At 42.7% G+C, this 25045-nt stretch overlaps 1 protein-coding gene across 1 annotated transcript in view; it reads right to left on the reverse strand.

Moving 5' to 3' along the window:
- Positions 1-25045, reverse strand: part of Adamts18 (ADAM metallopeptidase with thrombospondin type 1 motif 18) — a 134355-nt gene that overhangs the window by 77920 nt on the left and 31390 nt on the right. The window contains exon 4 of the mRNA XM_027406073.2: positions 1936-2218. Coding sequence (XP_027261874.1) covers positions 1936-2218 — 283 coding nt within the window. The remainder of the gene's footprint in view (positions 1-1935; positions 2219-25045) is intronic.

Genomic DNA, 25045 nt, shown 5'->3' on the forward strand with positions numbered 1-25045 from the left:
TCACATGCCCTGGGGCTTTGCACCTGAGATTCATTCAACAGATGTTTAGATGCATGGATAGTTGGGCTGATGGACAGGTGGAAGGATGGGCAGATTCAGAAATGTTAAAAATGCTCAGAGGTAAGTTAAAGAAAACAAGCTACAATTCTAGTTGGTAGACAAGGCAGACCAACAAACATCAATGAAGGAAAGAGGAAAAAAACTCATTTTGGGAATACATTGACTCTGTAATGCCAACAGCCAAGGGAGATGGCAAAAACACTATCTTATATCCAACTCTGCCAGTTCCTATTTATGTGAGGAACCCTCACCTGTCTGTGCTGAGCAGTGTGGGACCCAGTTTTCATCTGTGGCTACCATGTTAGTGGAATGTGGCTAGCAAACACAAAGATCAGATATTTATCAAATAAAAACGAATCTAATATTTAACTTGGTCCCTGAAAAATGCAAACATCTTTGGAACAATGACATATCAAAAATCTACATTTTCAGCATTGAGTCTTAGGAAATCTACATTCAGATTAAACATTTCCTATGGAAAATTGGTTATTAGAATTGACACTGAGCCATAAGAGTAAATTAAGTACATTTACAGAATACGGTATGAAAATTCAATCTTTCTCCAGCAGTTTGTGACATCGTTTTTAATTTGAGGTGATGATATTTTGCATGATGAGTTAGATAAAATGCTACTGAAAGTAATTTGCTTCTAAACTTTTATTATTTTCAGGTCTTGTTAACAGCTGTCTGAGTCAGTGTGTGGTGTATTTGTGTACTGTGTGCGTGTGCTCGTGAGCATGTGGGTACATGCGTGTGGAGACCAGAGGTTGACAATGGGTGTCTTCCTCCACCAATCTCCATCTTTTAGGCAGGGTTTCTCAGATCAACCCAGAGCCTGTCAATTCATCCAGTCTGGTTGCAGTTTGTCCAGTAGATCCCTAATGTGCAACGATTACAGGGTATTTGTGGGGAGGAGAAGCTGGGTGCTGGGGATCTGAACTCTGCCTCCCATGCCTCTGCAACAAGTATCTCATTACACTAAGCCATCTCTTCAGCTCTTACTTTTGATTTTTTTTTAATGGCAGAATCTCATGTAACCCAGACTGGTCTTGAATCTCTACATAGCCTAGGATGACTTCAAACTCCTGATTCTCTTGCCTTCGGCTCCCGATTGCTGGAATTACAAGTATACATCTCCATGTCTGCCTTAAAGTGGTTTTGATCATAGTTGTTAGAAAGTGCAAATTTACATTTGGTTCTTATCTACTGAACATTGCTGGTCTAGAAAAGAGTAAAGGAGACTGGAAATACAGCTTGGCTGGTTCAGAGCTTTACTGCACACAGGTAAGGCTCTAAGCTTGATCCCAGCACTGGGCAGGTGGAAGCAGAATGCTTTTTTTTATCAAAACAGGGGCTCATTGTATAAGTCAAGCTGGCTTTGACCTCATAATTCTCCTACTTCAGCCTTTCAAGTGCTGGTATTATGGGTATCTACCACTGGCCCATAGGGCATGCCCAAGAGTTCTGCTCTCCGTCAAATCGCCTTCAGGACTCAATATTCCTGAGAGGTTTCCAGAGAAGCCTCTTGTGTCTCCAGAAGGAATGTTCAGCTGTGCATTTATCTCTGCCTTTAGTTTTTCACTACAGAAAGCTGGGTACTTTCCCTAAGACCACAGAAACAAAGATAAGATCAGGACCTTTGGTTAAAACAGGGAAATGCTAAGAAGGCCAATTAGGACCCGTATTTACATCTTTCCTAATTGAACATAGGAGAGCTGCTCCTTCAGTATGGGTTCACCAGTCCTTCTACAAAGCAGCATCTGAGAATAAACTCAGTGCAGCCTCACTGACCTGCCGCATCAGTGAACCCAGCTGCCCCCAAGACTACCCATCGATGACCTCTTCAGAACAGACAAGGAAAATCTCCTTACATACATTTCTTGCGTCGTCCACAAAAATGCTGCTTTTGCCACCTTCGATGGCGGTACTCTGTCTCTTGGCTCTGGGAGGCAGGGGGAGTGTGACTTGGGGAGTGACCAGGAAAAGTCCGGTGGGAGCCAGGGTAGTCTTGGTACCGCTGGACCCTCTTCTCTGCTGTCCTTTTGTACAGGACGTGAGGATGGTGGCCTGCAGGCGAGCTGTAGTTGTGTTCCTGGGCCAGCAGCTGAGGTAGCGGTGAGATGAGGAATTCATTGTCTCGTGTCCTTATCAGACCTGACTAAGAAAGCCAAACACAAAGAGCACACTCATGACTCCATGCGTTGTCTTTTTCTGGGTTGAATTTTTTTTTTTTTTTTGGTATCTTTGCATGGATTACTTTCTATGAAGAGGTACTGTGCAGAATGCTTGATATCTGTTTGTCTTTTTAAAATTCTCTCTCTCTCTCTCTGTGTGTGTGTGTGTGTGTGTGTGTGTGTGTGTGTTCTGCATTCCTGTATGTGGTGGTCAGAGGATAGTTTAGAGTAGGCAGTTCTCTCTTTCTGTCCCATAGGTCCCCAAGATTGACTCATGTCATCAGACTTGGTGTCAAGCACCTGTACCTGCAGAGCCATCTTACTGTCCCTGTCACACCATTTTTATCTGCGCCATTACCTGCTGCTGTTAGAACTCCAGTTTCACAAAGGGGACAACAAATGACTAAGTGAGTTGATACTCTATTTCTTAAATCAATGTTAATCATGAGTAACCCATAAACTATATTTTTAAATGTATTTTAATGTAGTAGAGGCATCAAACCCAGGGCCTTACACATGCTTAAAATATCATGTACCCTTAAGCCATCTGGATTTGCTGACAATATTTTATGTTTTCATTGATTTACTTGCACACGTGCTTGTGCATGCGTGTATGTGCATGTATTTGCGTGTGTTTATGTGTGTATGCTCCATGCATGAATGTGAAAGCCAATGAAGGAGGATGTTAGGTAACCTGCTCTATCACTCTGCCTTATTCCTTTGGGATAGGGTCTCTTACTGAACCTGGAGCAAGGCTTGCAGCCAGTATGCCACAGAAGTCCTAGATACCCACAGTGCTGAGTCTGCAGGTACATAAAGCCATACCCAGATTTTATTTGGGTGCCTGGATTTGAACTCAGGCCCTCATGCTTCTAGAGCAAGCCCTCTTCCCCTCTAAGCCATCTCAGCAGCCCCTAGACTGACAATATTAATAGGAGACCTGCTTGAAGGGCTTTGATTAATAGAGCCTGATGCATCCTAGATGGAGGGGTGAATATAAAAACAGTTCATGGCTTATGTAGAAAGAACAAGGTCTCCCATATTGATGTCCTAAGTGCTAAAGAAATGGGAGGATGTGCAAGAATGGCTGAGGAAGGAGCATGCAATTACCTCTAAGTGGAAGTCTAGTGCCTCCATTGAGCTGAAATATCATAAAGACATGTGTTTCTGAAATGAAGAAAGGACACTTACCAAGAAGCCCACAGTCACAATTATACCTTCCAAGCTCATGGCATAATACATGATATACTGGTGTACCAAAAATGAAGCCATGGTTTGTAGCACATGCTACTCTCTCCCCCAGCTCATACCCAGGGTACCTAGGCCTGCCTTGGGAACTGAACCAGCAACTTCATTTTTGTTCTTGAGCTTGTGAATAGAGTCAACTCTTAGGATCACTCACTTGAATCTGGATTTGTATTTCTTTTTCTTTTCTGTTCTTTTCTTTTTTGCTCAAAAAGTAGTATTTAATAAGATACATAATTTTAACCTGATTTCATCACTTAATTCACATATGGAAACATCACATGGTATGCCATTAATTTATACAATTTTGTTGTTTTGACTGTTGGTGATTTGCATGTTCATGGGTTCAATCCCCAGCACCAAAGATGAATACATTTAATTAACTCAAAAACTGAAAAAAAAGCCACTGTGGTTATGGACATGCACCTCTATGAATAGACATAGTCATTATTGACTTGTATGCTTTAAATGAGTGAACTATATTTATTTTATTTCATTTTTAATTTATTTTTTATATTCCAATCCCAGTTCCCTCTTCCTCCTCTTCTCATGCTCTATCAGGGAACTCCTATAGCTGATAAATACCTTTAGTAATATAGCAGGATACAAGATTAATAAAAAAAATCAGTAGCTCTCCTATATACAGATGACAAACAGGATGAGAAAGAAATCAGAGAGACATCACTCTTCATAATAGCCACAAACAGCATAAAATATCTTAGGGTAACTGGAACCAAGCAAGTGAAAGACCTGTATGACAGGAAAGTCTTTGAAGAACAAAATGGAAGAGGATATCAGAAAATGGAAAGATCTCCCATGCTCACAGATAGGTAGGATTAACATAGTAAAAAAAAAAAAATGGCAATCCTACCAAAAGCAATCTAGATTCAATGCATTATCCATCAAAATCCTAGCACAATTCTTCACAAACCTTAAAAGAACAATACTAAATTTCACATGGATTTGTATTTCTTATTAAGAACACCAGGTGAATAGTATGCACTACATCCTCCATGAAGAAGTCTTAGAAACAGGCCTGGGGAGTTGAAGGAATGAAGAAAAGACAAACTCAGAGATGTAGGTACAGAAAAGCTCTGGTGGAGCGTTACCAACTATGCAACAACCTGGAACCTCAGAGCTTTTATTAAGTACAGCAAAAACAGATGGGTTAGCAAAGACAGAGGGGTTAGCTAGTCTCAGTAGAGGATCTGCAGAAGAACAGGCTCAGGCTGCAGTTATCTCTGAGGAAGAAGGTTTAGCAGTGTTTTGCACACACTGCTCAGTCATTTGTAAACACTCATACTGACAAGCACTGTCAACACTCAGACCAGAGGAAGGCTTTGGCAACTCCAAGTCTGACCTGTATAGGGATCCCTTTGCCATTCCTATAGTCTGAGGCACTGAGTCCTTGACATGACCCCGTCCATGTCAATAATACATCCATTCAAGACTTTATCTGCTGTGAACACATCCACCCAAGGCTTCCCTGGTTCCATGCAAGCATGCCCACTAGAGTTTAAGGAACACTGGTTGAGGCCTTCATATGTGCTGCTCATTAGCATCAGCAGTAATCTCAGACACATACACATTACATTACTGGTATCTCTACCCTTTTTTTGTTTTATTTTAACCACCAGATTATTAATAATGGAACGTACAAACAAGATATGAACCTATGCTTGAGGCCTTATCTTCCTGTGCAATGAGGGAAGACTTTGACCTGCCTTGACCACCTTGCAAAGTCCTTTGTATCTTTTTAGGCTGCAGCAATTCAGATGTTGATCACATTGTCTCAGTGAACCAACACATGCTCACTGAGCATCTGCCATGTGCTGTACAAGAAGCAGGGTGCACCACACAACTGGGACATTGCAAAGCATGTGGTAGCTGGCTGGGTAAGTATGGGTGTTGGGTCAAAGACAGTTTACATAGGAATACAAAGTCAGCCCCTCTCCCAGGCTGCAGGATGCATTGGGACAGGGTGGATGACGGCTATCAGAGTTTACCCTTATGTTAGAGTTCAGCTTTGCTTTCCTAAAAGAAATCTAGAATACATTATTTGATCCTGACTTTTCTGCCCTCTCAAAAGTTTGTGGATTTCTGAGAAATTATCTATGGGTATTATCATATTTAGAGCATGCAGACAAAAAAATATGGCTTCATTTACCAGGCACACACTGGGCACCAAAGTCCTGATCCTTTCTAGGCATGCATTTACAAAAGGAAGACATAGTCATTAGAAAGGAGATTATTTTTGTATCCTCATGGAGACTATGAGAGAAGAGGATCAATCATATTTAAAAGTGATATTGGGCTGGGGAGATAACTCAGTCATTAAAGCGGTTGTCATGCAAGCACAAAGACCTGAGTTTGAACCCCAGAGCCCCAATAAAAGCCAGCACACTCCCGTAATCCCAGTGCTGGTGAAGCAGAGATAGGGATCCCTAGGGCTCATTAGCCAGCCTGTCTAGTGAGGTCCAGGCCAGTGCCATACCCTGCCTTAAGAAACATGATGATGACCCCCGAGGAAGGGCACCTGAAGTTGTCCTCAGCCCTCACATGCGGATACATATACATGTATATGTGTCCACTCACCCATGAACACACAAATTCATAAAAACTGAAATAAGCAAAAGCCCACTATCCCCGAAATGCTATCCATCATCAGACATGCATCAGCTGTGCCCTACCCTGCCACATCTACCTCAGGCAATGCTACCAGAAACTTCCATCTTTGGTCTTGACACTTTCTACCTAGTCCCCAACACCAGTTAGAATTCTCATCCAAGATAAATTAACATACATAGAACTCTCTGCCATTCATCTTTCTGCCAGCTCCACAAACTTCCCATAGTCCTTGCTCACATCACCTGTCCTCTGTCCCTCTCCATCCCTTTCTAAACACAACAGTTTTCACACTTGGAACTCTTATTTTCCCCCCACCAACTGTTTTGTATTTATTTTCTTCCATTGAAATTTTCTAGTAACTTCTTTGACTATGAGTAGGTATCTTAGACACATGTAGACAATGGGACAGCTTTCTCTGACTTTTTCTTTCTTAACCATCCAGGTGGTTAGTGGAATGTACAAACTATGAGCCTGTCTTCCTTTTGTAAAAGCTAGACGCTGGTGTCTTCACTACTAAAGCTGGAAACTATACTGTCCCCTTTCAAAACTATCACAAGCCACAGTCAGTAGGCTCCCTATCTTTCTCCAATGAGAGAAAGAAAAACCCAAGTCTCCCCACACCTAATACAACATATCTGTGGTCATGTGGACCACACAGGAATCCCCAGAGCAATTCTCACGCTAACAGACAACAAATATTTGCTTTCTCGTCAACAAACATGCCAGAGCGGAGACTAGGCAGAGAGCTGGCCATCAGGAAGCAGGAAGGAACCAGGCTTGAGAAGGGAAGGAAAAGCCCAGATGCAAACCCAGGCAGAATCAGAGCCTTCTGGCTCGTCTTCTAAACTACAGGCAGACAAAAGGCACCATTTACAGCCCTCCTCAGACAGAGGCATTAGCTGAAGGAAAACTAAATGCCTCAAAAGCCCTCCAGCTTTCCCAACTTCCTCACTTGGTTCAACTAATATCCTTTAAGTCACTTAAGTGCCTTGACTGGATGGACCGGTTTGCATGTTTTCTCTTTTCTCCCTATTTCATGAGGACTCTAGGCGGCTCAAAGGCATAGGGGACACTTCGATGTTGAGACATCAACAAAATATGTTGAGGCAGTGCCGAAAGCTATGGGTAGTTAATTTAGTGGATGCGGGGAGGGAAAGGAATCCCTCTGTGGAGTCTGGTTAAACACCTCTTGCTTTTGAGAGGTAACAATTGCTAGCACAACTGATGTCATTCTCCAAGAAGCAATGTTGTTTTTATGGAGAGATGTTGTAAATAAGGGGGTTAAAATAGCAAGGATTCCTGCTGAAGGCCTCTGTCCTTCCCTGACTTCAATTTCCCAGGAGTCTCACAAACCCTATTTAGAAGAAGAGAAATGCATGCTGCCCCTTAAGGGCCAAGGTTTTATCTTATCACATTTAATCCCATCAAAGGTATCCCTGGAGCCAATTTCTAATCTCAATTATCCAGAAATAGGAGGAGAGGGAGGGGTTCTTAGGGATCCTTTGAGTAGTAACTTAAAAGACACCCAAATTGAGTTTGCAGGTGCTGCCCAGACACTCAAGTGGGACTCGACCTTAAAAAGTGCACCCACACACCAGTGGGTCTTACTTCTTCCCTGACCACTTCTCTTTATGTCATCCCCATGCTTAAATCTATGGGAAAATATTCTCCTAATAAATTCCAGCCAGGTTTTCTATTAAATCATCTGGAAATTCTTTTCTATGGCTAACTCAAGATTCCAGCTTCTCTCGAGTGGACATTTGTGCAAAGATCCCTTCAGCTACCGCAGGAGGTAGGTTGGAGCTATGTCTTCAGTACACAGCACACTTCAGCTGATGGGCCTACATTGAGACAAACACACTGGACCTACACACTTCATTTCAGTGCAAAGGACAAGTGTCTAATTCTTTATAACAAAATAATAATTGCAAGTGTCAGATAATTAAGAGAATATTCCTCTTATGGTATCTGATGAAAAACAATGAAATCTAACCAAAGAAGCAAACTATAGTTTAAAGAGATAGGTCCAGGACATAGAACCATCTACGGTGTGGGGCATATAAAGCTTTTTTTAAAAATTACTAAATGAATACAATGTTCTGCCTATATATGGTGAATAAGATACACCATGGTGTCCAATGACTTCTAATTCAACAGAAAACAAACAAACAAACACAGATGAAGCTAGTAAATATCACAGATAAAAATAAAATATTCATTAGTATTCAGAGTGGAGTTGGAAATAACAGAAAGTGTGTGTGTGTGTGTGTGTGTGTGTGTGTGTGTGTGTGTGTGTGTGTGTGTTACAGCCTTCTGAGGAAGTGAAGACCAGAAGGTTTTTCCTGATCCAGGCAGAGAAACACTGGGTGGAATGAGAGAATGACATCACAGAACTAGGAAGTGAGAAAATAGGGGCAAGCAGGAAGAAGTCTTAGACCCAAGCAGATAAGAAAGACAGCTTTAGGTGTCCCTGGACAGGAGAGGTCTCCACTGCACTGAGCTGGTGATGTCATTGTTAGCATTCAGGCATTATGCTGGCCTGCCAGGATGAGCTTGCCAGTACACTCAGGCAGTACTCTGGCCTGCTCTGGGTCCTGAAAACCATCCCTACAGCAAATGCACTATGTCCCCTCATTAGAGGTGGGCCCTTCCTGCCTCCTGTCTCTCTTTTCCTTTCCTTCAAAGTGCTCCTGTCTCCAGAGTCTCTCCCTGCCTCTCCCCCCTCCACACCTTCCCATTCCCTTCCACCAATGGAAAAAAAAACCCTCCATGTAAGCCCTGTCGTTTATAAAATTATAACAGTCATAAACGACTGAAGGCTGAAAGATTTGTCAAAAATACATAACTGATTTGGTGCCCAACCTCTATGACACTATTCTATAGGCAAGGTCCCAGATCAGAATAAACAAAAGGCTTAAGAAAAATTAGTCAGTATGAAGCAAAAATCTGTGATTTGGAGGCAGGGGCCAAGGGAAATGGAGAGAAATGCAGGTCTGCAGAGAAAAAGCTATAGCAGTCTTCGATGGAGGACAGCCTGTGCTATTAGGATGTTTATGGCTTTTTGTCCAGAAGCAACAAAATTTACTGAGGGAAACTGGATGGAATGACACAAAGATAAACAGTTAAGGAGAACGATGAAGAGGATAACAGACTTTAAAAGGTGAAGCATAAGTGTTACTGCTCTTTTTTGTTATTTTCATCTCCTAAACAGTATGAGAACTCAGGGCTTCCCTAGGTGAAATAAACCAATCTTTAGCCACAATGTGTTATGTCATGAGTTTCTCAGCAAATGTTCACTCTCTCTCTCTCTCTCTCTCTCTCTCTCTCTCTCTCTCTCTCTCTCACACACACACACACACACACACACACACACACACACACACACACACTAGAGTGCTGGTGACTCTTGAACTTTCCAAGGAGATGATGAAATGATTCTTCAAGAAATGTTTATTAAATCCCAGGTGAGAACCAGTAGGCTCATCTGGGACCATACTCAGGCCAAGAAGAGGACATCTGTTGACATGCCCTGAGATGACCAGCACCGGACCTTACTCTGTTTTCTATATGGTGCTTAATTTAGGAGATCTAAACAGAAACTTCTGTCATCTGCACATGTAAAGACAATGGAGTAGATGACCTGGACAGGCCCTCAAGTGTGCACATGTACTCCAAATGAGAAGAGCTGTCCAAGGTTCCCTGTCGTCGTCAAAAGGAAAACCATCCCCCGTACTTCTTGGGCTAGGCAGGGGCAATGCATATTTTAACAAAATACTAGTATTTCTCATGCATTCCTTTATCTCAATATTCACAGGACTCTCGGTGCTATTTAGGCAGAGATTTAGAATTTCCAGATTTGGGGCTGGGGAGAAGTTTTTATGAGTAAAATGCTTGCTGCCTCAGTGTGAGGATCAGGGTTCAGATTCCTGAAACCCACACCAAGCTGGGTATGATAGTGTGCATCTGGAATCCCAATTCTCCTATGGCAAAGACCCCAGAATCCCAGAGGTTCACAGGTCAATTATCCTGGCATATGCAGTGGCCAACAAGAGACCCTGACCAAAACAGGGTGGAAGGTGAAGACTGATGCAGAAGGCTATCCTCATGCCCGCACATGTGTCACACACACACACACACACACACACACACACACACACACACACACACACACTTTCCAGGTTTATGTACTGTTAGGTGACTTTAAGAAGCCTCTTACTAATGTGAGTTTATTGAGATTAGCTTACAGGATCATGGGTGACCCATGGGCAGCTATGGCACCAGAAAGACCCAACACCCATTCAACTTGCTGCTTTTTGTAAACTGTGGCTTTCTAAGACCATGTCCCTCTATAGGGCAGGCAGAAGAGATGACTAAGAATCTCACATGAGATTTTTAGGCCAGTCTCTCTGCCTCCCTCCTAAAAAGGTGTGTCAACAGGCCTCTTTGTGATGTTGCTCTGCCCATTTCCACAGTATGACTGTGGACCAAGTCAGTTAACAGTTCACAGCAGCTGTTCTTCTTCAAGATAGAGATAGGACATCAAATAATATGGCTAAACAGACACTAAAGTCCCTACCAATAGCTGCCAGGTGTTTCATTTAAGTTTAAACAGACACTGCCAATGTTCCCCAAGTGTTCTTAGCAATGCAAAGCCAGTGAGAGCCACAGTTGTCTTGACTCTCCATGACTCAATGCTTCTTCTATCCTTTCCCTTATGTTGGACGTTAGGGAAACCAAACTTCTGACTCCCTGGTCTGTAAAATGAGAATAACAATAGCCCTTCCTTCAGAGAATTAAGACTTGTAAAGTATTGGGTATGGTGTCTGGCAGTGTGTATCTAGTATTCCTGTGATTACTATCTCTAATAGCTCAGGAACAAAGTAGAGAATTCAAGCCAAGATTTTTCTATTTTTTTTCTGTGCTTGTGTGTGATTGATTTCCTTTGTCGGGGTTTCTCTAGGTAGGCCCATCTGGCCTCAAATTTATGGAGCTCCTCCTGCCTCAGAACACCTGCCAGCTAGGCCTTTTCCCAACTGTGTTAATATTATAATTTTCCTCTTCAACTGGACCTCAATTTCTGGAGAGTGGTATAAGCATTCTTTCTGGCTACTGAGAGAAATAATGTAGGAATGAGGTGAGGCTTCGAGACCTGGAAAGAAAAGGATTAGTTAAAGTCTTCAAGACAGAACTGAAGATTCTCAAAGAAAGTCATGCATATTCCACTTTGGAGAGTTTCTTCTCTCAGTGGGTCTTTTAGCATTCACAGATTGGTTGGTTGGTTTGAGTGGGAATACAGAAGGATAGTGGTGGGTGGGAAGGAGTTTGTTCAGCTCCCTCTCTTGTATGGCCAGTATGGATACTTCATATCCCCGTTGTTCAGGAGCTCTGATGTTAAGACATAGCCTTGGTGCCTTATGAAGACCTGATCCCTTGTGCTCCTTCTCCATGGGAAGGAGGTGGCATATCCCCCTTCTGTTTGACCACCCTCATGGAGAAAGGGCTACTGTTGGTAATTCTGGGAAGGTGAGTTCAGAGCCCCTGCTAGGGTATGAGAATACCATAGGCTTTGTGGGGCATATGGATGTGGACCATGACTGTGGGCTGCAGCCCCTAAGTCACATGCTGGCCATTTCTTTAGATGAAGCAGGCAAAGGCCTGCCTCTTCCATAGAACACCTGATGAACTGAACTACCACACACATGCTCATGGAGCACCCTGCCTGTAGTTTACTCAGGTGCAAGCCTAGACAAAACTGGCCTCTCTGTGTAACCCCTGACCTCTGCAGGGTAGGTCAGGTCAAGTCTCCATACTGACAATGACAAGAAAAAAAAAAAGGACAAAGCAAAAAAGGCACCAAGTCCTGCTACAGGTATCTTCTAAATATTTGTCTTCCTTCTCTTCCCTTCTGTGGTCAGCTATATCAGAGAATTCATTATCCTTCTGTGATACTTTATACTAGCCAAAATCAGCTCCAAATCAAAATTAACCAGTGTTACTTTGACCACATAGAATACTCATGTCCTGACAGTAAGGGAAACAGATTCCACCCTTTCCTCAAATCACTGGAGCCATAGCTATCTGATTGGTGAAGGTGACATCATTCTAGAAGCTCTTAATACATACTAGTAAACACACTGCTTTGGCTAATTTTGCTTTTCTACTGGAATAGACTGTCATGGCTGCAACAGCTCAAGCTCCATGATACCAGAATATCTGCTACATCTGGACGCTGTGTGACTGCACAGTCTTCCTTACTCTTAAACATGTGTCCTATTAGGATTCTGGAGGCTGTGACTCTGGGGAAGAGACAACCATTGACATATCAGACTTTAAAAACCAAGCCATGCCTGGACTGGCACATTGTACAGCTCAGAATCCTAGTTAGTTGGCATTCTTATTTGTCACTTCAAACACACCATGGAGACTTAAAGGCACAAGTAAGTGTGGGTCTGTGTCAGAAATGAAGGGTGAGGCCAAGAGCTGTTAAAATCAGAGGTCTGCCCTTTGTACTCTCGTGGCCATGTTTACATCAAGAGGTATGAAGAAAGAAGGGCAGTTGGTTGGGGTGACATTAAATAAGGTTGTCCATGGATCCAGAGATGATGGGCTCACAGGTTCTCTAAGATACAGCCTGGATGACCATTGCTGATCTATTTTTTATTTCATCTAGCATCACTCTCATATAACTGCTTATTGGTATAATTTAAATACCTTCAAGCAGAACTGGACTGCCATACTATACTCTGACATCTTGTTGAAAATTAAGCACAGGGTATAGTAAGGAGGACAAACCACACCTGCCCAGTCCCTTAACTACTAGGCAAGTGTTCCTGTCAGACTTAACTGTTAACTTGACACAGCCTCCAGTCATCTGAGAAGGGTGTCCCAGTTGAAGGATTGTGTAAATCAGATTGGTCTGTGGGCATGTCTGGAGGACTGACTGTTAATTGATTGAGTGCTCAGCCCACCGCAGGCGGCGCCATTCTCTGGGCAGGTAGTCCAGGGCTGCATAAGGGTAGAGAAATCAAGCTGAGTGCCAGCTAGCCAGCGACCTGGGGATGTGATGCAGCAGTTGTTAAAAGTTCTTGCAGCCGTGACTTCCTCACAGTTGACAAGCTATAACCTGGAACAATGAGCTGAAATAAACACCCCCACTTCCCCTCACTGTCAGAGTATTTTACCATAGCAACAGAAATGAAATTAGGACAAGAGGAATAAAAATAAAGACAGTGCTGTCTACATTTAAGGAGCTGTGCTACTCTGGGATACAAACAAGCACTCAATTAGATGTATCCACTTCCGATTCATCTTCCTGATTTACAGATCCCTCCCACAGGCCACCCAGTCACACTCTACACTAATGCAGGGTGTGGGGGGGTATTTCTCTAGTTTCTCCCTAATCCTTGCAATGTAAATACCTGGCAAGACAGAGATAATATATTTCATTCTGTGCCTTAGCATTTGACAGAGCCTGAGCATGATGCTCAAATTTTGCTGAATGGATGATGGCATATATAGAATGCTGCAGACATGAAGTTAGGACAGACCACCTATAAGGGTCTGAACTCTTGAACAATGGGGACGAGCAAGAAGTCTGAAAAGCTGCAAAAAATGTTAAGGAAAACCCTGAAAAGTACCCATATTGGTGGGGTCCTCTGGCCCCCAGAACTGTAGAGTATCACAATGTAACACTTTATATTCTACCAGATATGATCATGAAATTTGACAGAAGTTTATATGGTAAGAATTATTATAATGAGCACACATTACCCACCATCTAGTTTGCCAAGTCTTACTGAGATATCATCCATGCATCAAATTTCTTCTTTAAACCCTACACTTGCAAACAGGTGTTTGACTGTTGAAGCTTATACTATCCGTATCACATTAATTCAGATGACTACTTCTCATAGAAGATTGGCAGCCATGGATATACCACACTCTAGCTCCTTGTCATCTGACAATAAGCAACTGATTGTCGGACTTACTCGCTATTTAAATTGCACTTATTCAGTGTCGATGATTGGACAGTAAGGAAATACACATGGTTGACAGTCAATACAAGCTGCCTGAAAACAGCTACTTTTCAAGAAGGAACAGTTGATACACACTGTGCATCTCAACTGGAACTTTGTAAATAGCCTCTGCTAACTTTGCAAGATAGTGGAGAATCGTTTTAGGAACAAATGATGCTCCCTGTTCCCAAGGCAGCTGCCTGCTGATGCACTATTGGGAAGACATATGTTTTCACTTGTTTCTGTAGTGGTGATGGGTTATGTCAAGCTCTCCACCCCGCCCTGCCCTGCTTCCCTTGGAACTGACAGCATTCATTTGTTAAACAGACAGCAAGAGCTGGAAACAACGCCAGTAACCAGCTGTTAGATGTGGGAGGAAGTACACCACGTGGCATCAACTCACTGGGTAGCAGCACCAAGAGGCTGTTTGATTGACTGCACTCCCAAGCTCCCCCTGGGTGGCATGGAAGCACCTGAGATGACCACCATGTTGGAGATGGCTGGTCTTAATTTTCATTGGTTATTTATCTTCTGTTCTGCCTTAAGGTAAATCCAAGGAAAATAATCAGAGGCTTAAGCGGTGTTTGCAGTTTGTGTAGTCCATTTCCCTAACTTCACAGAGGCAGGAAATGGGATACAGGGAGAATAAAGAATGGCCCAAAGCATTAAAAACTGATCAGCAATGTAGTAGAAACTTGTTCCCTGGCGTTCTATTTTCTGGTATATAAGTAGAAAAGTTGGGCTTGATTAAAAGGCCCACCTCCATCTTATATTCTAGTATTTTCTTCACTCAGGAGCACAAGCGGGTGACACGATGAGCAAAATGAACTTTATGAATAAGGCAGGGAGCTCCCCATTCACAGTTCCCCTCACCCATCCCCCTCAGGGCATTACTAGCCCGGTGCCTGCAGACTTTTGACTCCATGACCTTTGTCCTCATGAGAACCTATACTGAATCTCTTACATTTAAGAAATGCCTTGCTTACTGAGGCAAGGCAGAGGCATTTCCTTTTCTGTCTCTGGCATCTGCCAGACCACCTGGCAGAAAGCTAACACCCTGGATATGCCACATATAAATGTAATTCCTAATACACCTTGGCATATGTACAAGTAATAGACACCAAGTAAAGGGAAGGGAGCTAGGGTTGTGCGTCCGGATCTAGATTTGAATTCTGGCTCTGCTCCTTAGGAATCCCTGCCACTCTGTGCCGTTTGTACACACTGATTCTTTCCATACTGCTTGGGAATCTACAAATGGCTCTAAAAAGGCTCACTGCTCGGTGATGGGCCTGCATTATGAAATCGACAAGTGGTCACTATAAACAGGAGCAGGCAGATAAACAGAGCTTTCTGGACTGCTGGAATAGAAGCAGAGTTTATTTAACCTTGTGGAGTCTGTGTGTGTCAAATACCAGGGGCTTCCATGCAGAAACAAACGACAGCAGCCTCCAAGCAATGAGCCTTTCTATTCCATGACCTCCGCTCACTCCTAGAGTTTCCAAATTGTTGCTCCTGGCAGAGGCTGGGAAAGAGAGGACTTGGTGGCAAAACACAGCAAAGGGGATCCATTACATTAAACCAGTGTCCTCCACCTAGGTTCAGGTTTTGAAAGAAGTAAATAAGAAATGTGAGGGAGACTCATGAAAAGTGAACTCACTAATGCAACAGAGGTAACCCCTGACTGTGGGCAGAGATTTCCAGGCGTGTTCTCACCCTTGCAGAGACATCCGCACTCAGCTGCCAGGCCGACTCTCTTCAGGTTACAAACACAGAGTAGCAGAGGATAGGGGAGGGATGTCTTTATTGCTAAGCTTTGGCTCACATCCATGTCCTGTCATATAGTTATATATCAGGCTGTCATGGATCAGTTTGCATGATTTTCTTTTTTCCTAATATAAAATGGCTCAGGTCAGCCTGGTCACGGGACAAATTGTATCTTGACATAGCCAGTTCTTCTAGCCTTCTAGATTGCCAAAGAAAATGGGCAACTAAACTCTTGGGAGCAATCTCAAAACACACGTTATCCCAGAGTATCCTCACAAGGGCAGCGTGTGCTGCATGTGCCTGTGCACATGTATGTATACACATGTAGAGTCCAGAGGAGGGTATTAGACTCATCCTCTATTGCTTCCTCCTTGTTTTGTGAGGCAGGGTCTCACTGAACCTGGTGTTCACTGGTTCTGCAGGATTAGCTGGCTGGCAAAGCCCAGAGACCATCTGGTCTCTATCTCCTTTGTGCTGGGACTTTAGGTGCCCACTGCCACACTCAGCTGTGATTGTAGATGCTGGAAATCTGAACTTGGGTCCCCCTGGCTTGTTTGACAAGCAAGTGCCTATTCTTGTATGTTGATGAAAAATATCATAAAGGGGATTGCTTCTGTTGTCACACCATCCATTTAAGTGACAGTTATAGACTGTACATCAGTGGCTTACTTACTATGGTCATGTTAAAGAAATTGGCATCAGGGCTGACTTCTTTAACATCTGTCCCAAACAAGGTTTTATTTGATTCTCTAGCCATAGCTAAGTTAACCATGACCTTAGATGACAGCCAGTATCTTAGGTTTGTCCATCAGCATGCAGGCTGAGAAGCATGATGGCCCTTTCTATTCAGTGGTTTGTTTATTTAGCCAATGATGGCTACTTTTCTTTAGATACTTACATACCTTGTCCTTGTCCTCTTCCCTCACCAGGACACCCACCCCCTTTCTTTTACTACTTTCCAGGCAAGCTGGCCTTTGTGAGATTCTTTGTTTTTGGCTTTTTCCCACAGGAGCATCACAAGGCTTGGTTTGCCTATGCAGAAGGTTCTTTCTTGACCAGCTAATCAAAAGCACGTATAACTTCAGACAGCATAGTAGCCATGCCACAAACTTGAACCAAATGTCTGGGAGTTAAATTATAAGTGTACTACTTGGAAGAATTGTGACCTTGGGGGAGTTATTGACTTTTTGTGCCTCAGTTTCCTCAACATGAATGAATGTGTGCCAATGTAGGGTATCTCTTTATTCTAGAGAGTAATATTAAAATATGGAAAGCACACAGACAAGCACCTTCTGCACAGCCAGCACCTGTCTTCTGTGTTGCTGGTCATCTGAAAACACTTTGGTATTCATTTCTCTCTCTCCTCCTTTCCTTTTTCTCTCTCTTCTCTCCCCCCCATCACCCCCTGCCATACTATGGATAAAACTTATGGCCTCAAGGACCCTAGACATGCCCTCCACCGAAAGTAGCATTCTTAGCCTTCTTTTTACATTTGCTTTTGAGAGAAAGTCTCACAAAGACACCCATGAAGGTTTTGAATGTGTAATCCTCCTGCCTCCCGGTGTCTAGTAGCTCAGCTTACTGCCCTGCACCAGCAAAAGACAGCAATGTTGTGATTCATTTTTTCCCATTATACAAATGATAAGTTATATTTATATAGTAAATATCACAAGTCAACACTGATCCAAATCCAACCATCAGTCCTGAGACTGTGAAACAGTTGAGTGACAGCAGGGTGTTCAGCAGGAATGGCATGTGGCCTGTGGCTTTTTGATCAGTGCAGCTGCAGCTGGTAACAGACACGTGCCCTGGATGGGCTGTCGGAGGAGGGACCTTAGTGGCTATTGGAGTGAGGCCTCAGTCAGAGGGCTCTTGTCTTTTGCAGCAGAATCACTGGCCCAGGATTGTGATTCTTGATTGATTAGGGGAGCAGAGAGGAACAGAGAGGTAGCCACATAAATTCTAGCCCAGTTTCTTCACCTTCAACATCCTGGCACCAAGAACAGTGTCTGATAAAAAAAGAGATCCTGGGTAAGTAGGTGCTAATTGGATGAACAGTACCAAAGCCCTTCTGATAAACAACGGCTTCTAATAAAGTTGCTATCAGTTAGCTAAATGAAATTACCTTTAGGTAGAATGTCAGGGATGGAATTTAACAGTGAATACTAAGTTGAATTGTCTGCCCCATAAAAAGTGTGCAAGATCGTTGCCTATACAGTGTTTGCTTTCATCTTGTTTGTTCTTGTTTTCTTTATTTGCTAAGGATCTGGAGTTAGCAAACTCCATGACAGTGTTCAACTGTCAGATTCATTTGTGAAACAAATACTATTTGTGATGGCTTAAGCTCTGAGTGAGACACTGGCTTTAAACCAGTGAAACCTGGCTGGGGCTGGCCATTAGCCTCAGGCTGTGGGGATTCTGACCAGGGAGAACAACAGTTAAACAGCCCCCTCCTGCCCACCTCATCGCCACCATAAGCTTGTAAGATCAATGAAGGGACACTAACAAATTCTTGAGAGGGTTTCTTCCAAGAGGGAGTGTGCCTCCAAATAGCCTTTAATGAGGCTAAAGTTAGCCAGGTGAACCTGAAGTGGGGAAGGGGAATAGAGCTGCAAGGGAGGGAGCAGAGGTGAAAGACAGAGGGCCTCAGTGGCCTACAGCTATTTGATCTGTCAAGCATAGAACAGATGTGTGCACTGGCACGTATCTGCTACTGGGAGTAGACAAACAAGAGAAGAATTTTCTAGAAGCGCTATTAAAAGTGTTATGGATATTCATGTGTGATTCAAAAATAAAAATAACATTGCTAGCAAAGCCTTGCATTCAGCTGACACAGATGTGGGCAGCAGAAGTAGCAGAGGAATCCTACAACTGGTGGTGAAGTTCCCATGACTGTGAGATTCATTAGACTTTAAAGGCACTGAGCTTCAGTGTAGACAGTAACAGACACAGTGTAGACACAACTGGGATTTTAAAGTGTGGCTGCTGGGCTAAAGAGAAGGTCTGACAGTTAAGAGTGCTTGCTGTTTTTTCAGAGGACCTAAGTTCAGTTCCCAGCACAGAGATAGGGAGGCTGACAACTGCCTGTAACTCCAGTTCCACAAGATCTGATGCCCTCTCCTGGCCTCCGCAGGCACCAGACACACAGGTGGTATGCATACACACAGGCAGACGAAACACTCATACACACAAAATCAAACAAACGTAGATAAATCTCAGATATCTCTTGGCTGACATTAGAGACGTGGGGTCATCATAATCATCCAACAAGATTCACTTAGTCTCCACTTGCCCCAATTTTATTTGACCCTGACCATGAACCATCACATGGTTAATGGAATTATTGTTGCTGAGACCCTGGATTCAGGATACCAAGACTTCATATGATTTATGATCATTTTGTTTTTAGAAATCAAGAACTTCATTATAAAGATTTATTCGCCAGAATCTATTGAACTTGATATCAGAGCACACACACACACACACACACACACACACACACACACACACACACAAAACAACAACATCAACAAAAACAAAAACAATTCAGCTGCTGTTTGGTAGGGAATAAATTGTTTCACAACCAAGGACATCTCCTTAGCAATTCTGGGTGCTCTTGGCACTGCAATGCAATAATTTAAATATCACATTGCTTTGAAGCTAGAGAGCAGAAATAGATAAGGTCACAATAGGTAAGGGGTACACCTGCTCTCTTAACACTGCCTAACCTCTCTAAACCTCAATGGTTTCATCTAAAATACTGTATGAAAGGACTAGCTTGGGGCCGGAGGCAGGGGTCAGTCTACTCTGTCAGGCGCTTGCTTGCCTTGTGGTCATGAGGACCTGAGTTTGATTCCCAGATCTCACAGTTAAAAAGCCAGCATGGTGGTGCATGCTTGTTTCCCCGATACTGCAAACGTAGAGACAGACTGATTCCTGGTGCTCATGGCCAGCCAGCCTAGTCTAATATAGACATTCCATCCTGATGAAAGATCCACAGAATGCAAGATGGATAGTGCCTATGAAACCATACCTGTGTTTGGCCTCTGACCTCCAAATACACACATACACACACACACACACACACACGCACGCACGCACGCACGCACGCACGCACGCACGCACGCACGCACGCACAAACACACACAAGCAGATTTATTTATGGGCTGCTTTGAGGCCTAGGTATTTGTCTGGTAACAATACACAGACAATTACTAATGTCACTGAACAAAAAAATGGGGGGGGAGATAAAATATAGTGTCATCAGATTTGTATCAAAAGAAATCACATGGAGGGGAAAAAAGAGAAAGAAAGAAGGAAAGAAAACCTGTCACAGAGTTATATAAACTGCACTGGAAATTGCCCCAATGAATAACAAATCTCCCCTCAAAGTGTGATTTTTCAAGGACATTTAAGAAGAAAATTCCTAGCATTAAAAAAGATAATAGTGCTGTTTTTTCATGATGTATTTAAATTTTATTTTTAAATCATTATTTTCCCTTCAAATTTGTTGCTATTTACTTACTTGTGCTTGATATCATGTTCTGCAATTATAATTCTGTTTCTCAACATGTATAAATATGTACCCCATCACATTCATTTCAATAGAGGATGCTTAAGTGGATCTATACTAATACTCTAAGTTGTTATAGCTAATAAATTAAACACTATGTCCCATAGAATTGCTTTCATTAAAACTGATAATGCTAGGTAGATTGTAAGGGGATGGGGAGGTAGTTTGTGTAATGAAGTCTGTAATAATAATAAAAATTGTTATTATACATAAAAAGGTAACAGGAAATTTTTGATTACTGGAATTATGAAATCTGAAAAAAACCCACACAATTAACATTAATACAGAATTGTTGATTCCTAAAACAAAATGATTGCAAATCCCATTGCCTAAATAAAATACCAGGACATTTTATCCCCAAAAGGCAAGAAAGAGCAGAGCCTACACACCCACATTATGTGTATGTTATGCATGTATATACATACATGCAGGTGCCCATCCATTGAAGAATGAAATGCATGTATTTATTGTTCTCTTTTCACAGGACATCAATGACTCTTCAGGTCTGGGAAGGTCCACAGGTATCTAAGGCCAGCAGCTAAACTCTAAGACAACACAATCAACTACACACAGGTTGCAAATTCCTATCTGATGTACCACTTGACACATGGAAAATCATATACATGTAAAATACATCTGCTGGTGCAACTGACTGCTTAGATGTCTTTTCCTCTGCCATCCTCCATTGTTGGTCTTACAAGATCTGGGGGAAGGCACAGTGAGCCAGAGTACTAGAGGAGACCCAGGGCAGATCACTACAAACACCAGAGGGAACATCAGGCCTTCCAGAGTCACCACTTAGCACATGTGGTTAGAGACGGGGTTGAAGGTGGGTAGAATATCTATGGGGGAGACAATATTTTCTGCAGGGACAATATAGCAGAGGTTCTTGATCCTTGTAGTCTCCTACCCCAAGAACTATCCATGAATGTACCTTTTTTTTTTTTTTTTCTGGAGTCAGTTCACCTTAGATGTTTTTGAGATCTTCTCTCCACCTGGTTAAGACATCTTTCCCCCACTTCTCAGCTGAGTCATCTTCAGAGCTGCCTCCTGTCTCCAGGAAGCATGACTTCACAGCACCGTATACCCTTCTGGTTTAGGTGCACACACCAGTTCCAACTGCATATCTTCAGAATCTATTAATGGAAGAGCCACACCTACAATATTGGGAGTTATGAATTCTAAAAGGGCAAGGATCCCACCTTTCTTGTTTTTCTTCTTCTTTAAATTTAAATTAGAAACAAGCTTGTTTTACATGTCAATCCCATTTCCCTCTCCCCACCTCCCTTGCCCCCTACCAACCCTCCCTATCCTATCCTATCCCCTTTCTTCTCCCTAGGGAGAGTGAGGCCTTCTATGGGGCAATCTTCAAAGTCTGTCAGATCATTTGGAGCAGGGCCTAGGCGCTCCCCTGTGTGTCTAGACTGAGAGAGTATCCCTCTATGTGGAATGGGTTCCCAAAGTCCATTCATATACTAGGGTTAAATACTGATCCACTACCAGAGGCCCCATAAGTTGAAGGAATCCACCTATCAAACAGCCAATCAACCTACCAAAGTCTACGTCACTGAACAATGGGGAAAATAACCAAAGGACAGTGTTGGTGATGTCAACAGGATTGTGGAAACCCTTCTATTAGAAAGAACTTTTGGCCGGGCGGTGGTGGCGCACACCTTTAATCCCAGCACTCGGGAGGCCGAGGCAGAGGCAGAGGCAGGCAGATCTCTGTGAGTTCGAGACCAGCCTGGTCTACAAGAGCTAGTTCCAGGACAGGCTCCAAAGCTACACAGAGAAATCCTGTCTCAAAAAACCAAAAAAAAAAAAAAAAAAAAAAAAAAAAAAACTTTTGGCACTCATCACTCTGCATAAATGTCATAGGTATGTTGGTATGACAACCACTACAACAAGAAGCCATGATGTTGGTAATGTTGGTAGTTCTTCACATTTACAGTATGCTGGCAATGCTGAGCAGTTCTCCTAATAGCACCCCAGGGGTAGGCAGTGCCAGTACTAGTATGATTTGATAAATGAGAAACTGTGTGTGTATGTGGGGGGGGGGTGCAGAGAAAAGAAAAAAATTAAGTAACACACCCAAGGCCACCCAGCTAGCACGACAAGGCCAGAATTTTCACTAGCCATTGACTACTAAATTCTAGCATGGAACCGCAATAATTTATAGCTCTCTACCATGCTCTAGCTTTCCCTGGAATTAAAGGCTGACTCATCTACCGACATTCCATTTGGGTAAATAAAGCCATTGGCACTCAATGGCAAGGGAAGGCAAGAGGTTAATCAACAGTCTGTGTTTGCCATAAAAGGGAAATGTTGATTATCAGCAGGAAAAAAATCAATATGGCTTCAAACTGTTGTAAATTAAAAACAGATCACAGTCTCCCTACAAAAATATGACTGCACTTCAGCATAAAGTCATTTAAAAATAACTATTTCCAGACGCCAAACAGGTTATGAACCAGTTTCACATGATTGGTATAAATTTTAAAGAAGGCTGTTATCAGAAGTACAAGGTTGAAAAAATCATTTTAGACCCAAAGCACAGGAAATTTTCACAGGTTAAAAAAAACAATAATAATTTAATCAAAAACCAAATGTTAATGGCAAAAACAATCAGTTCAAGACCAAACTGCAAAGAGGAAGTTCTCAATTCCAGCACACAGGGGAAATCAAGAGTCCAAGAACGCATGCAAGAAATGGGGATTGGTTTATTTTGTAAACTAAAGTCGGAAACCAGGTGGATGCCAAAAACACTATTGTTTTCATAGATTGGCATGTTTTGGACTCGGCCAGTACTGTTCACCAAACACGCCAATCTACACTATTTCTAAAGAGACTCAGATTCTCCATTCAACACTGTTTTTGCCGTGTGGAGAGAAAGTATGAAAAATAGTTTGGGAGTCTGATTTAGACATGAGAAAGACGAAAAGTCAGCTATGTGCAGAGGGAAATCAGCTGTGTGCAGAGGAAAAGCCCTGCGTGTTTACTGCCCCTAGAGAAGGGAAACATGCTCATGAGAAGAGCTGAGAGCCCCCCACTTTGTAACTTTTCTTAGAACATGTTCTAATAGAAATTCAGGCTCCCCATGTGTGGTGCTGATGAATAAACATGCGAGTTAATGCCTCCTTTGTGATTTCCCCGTTGCTATCTTCTAGAAGATATTCTCCAGGGAATGATTACTGAGATTCTAAGAACAATACTCTTTTCTGCAACAAGCTTGATAGAGTCTTAATTGACTAGACAATGTAGACACTGTATAATTTGAATTCATTAGCATACTGATGCTAGTCATCCTGAGAATAGGGTACAACTAACTGTCTGCTGTAAAGAGCACTTAAAAAAAGAACCAGAAAATACTGCTATTTTAGGTAAAAATGGCTGCAAAATAATGTTTTTTCCCCCAAATTGACATACACATCTTGAAAAAACAACCACAACAAAAACCCCCAAAACAAGTTACTCATCTTTATCATGGGATGATACTCAGCCATATGTCTGTATATTTTAAACATCTCAAACTACTCAAACTAGAGCTTGCTAAGCCAGGCATGGTGGTGCATGCCTGTACTCTCTGCACTTGAGAAGAGAAGATAGAATTAGGAGTTCAAAGTCAGCAAGCTCAAGGACAGACTGGGCCACATGAGACCTCAACTCAAAAAAAGAAAAAAAAAAATCTAAACCTTTCTCCTGAGGAACTGAAAGTAGCAAAGGACTTCCTCCTGAGACAGAAAGAAAACCTGTCCATTTCCCATGGGCTCTTCTGAACCTTCCAATATGCATCCAGATAGCCTTGTTTTTAGATCTTGCCTGCTCTTTGGATTTGAATTTAGGATTCCCAATAGAATTGATGAGAAGATAGGATAACCAGAAATTCTGAGGCTAGCAGGAAACCCAGGACCAATCACACATTCCAAGGAGACTCGGAGTTTCCAGAGTTTGGCAGCAGCCAAGACTGTGACAAATCAGAAAATCCAAAGGCTGACAGCAGCCTGCTAGCTTTGCACCCACCAGAAGGCACTAACTTTGTAACAGCCTTCTGGAGGCAAGGACTGGGTGACAGTTCCATAGCCTCTATTTCCACAAGCCTGGGTTGTAGGGGCTGTCAGTACCCTGCAGAAGTTTCACTTGTACCCACTAGAGACCATGCTCAGCCCACACTGCATCCAGAATCAGTCTGAAGTAGGAGGCATCATGCCCTGGCTTAGGGCCCTAGGCTATAAAAATGTTGGGAAAGTTATCTGGCTACTAAGCATGGATGTGTTCTTTGCTCTCTGCTCCTGACTGTGGATGTGATGTGACCAGCTACTTCAGGCTACTGCCACTGTGATTTCCCTGATGCTATGGCTATATCTGGAAATGGTAACTTAAAATATGCTCTTGGTCCTCTAAGTTGCCTTTTCTCAGGATACTTTGTCGCAGTGACAGAAACTAAATGAGGACACTTGCTTCATCTCCCTGATTTCCAGTCATTTCAACCATGGAATGGAGAAGAAAATATCACACACCTCAAATGACACCTGGATCTGCAGGTAGGACAAGACTCAGGCAAGCACCCAATGTGTGCCCATCAGTAT

This window comes from Cricetulus griseus, chromosome 3, assembly GCF_003668045.3.
Source record: "Cricetulus griseus strain 17A/GY chromosome 3, alternate assembly CriGri-PICRH-1.0, whole genome shotgun sequence".
Taxonomy (NCBI): Eukaryota; Metazoa; Chordata; class Mammalia; order Rodentia; family Cricetidae; genus Cricetulus; species Cricetulus griseus.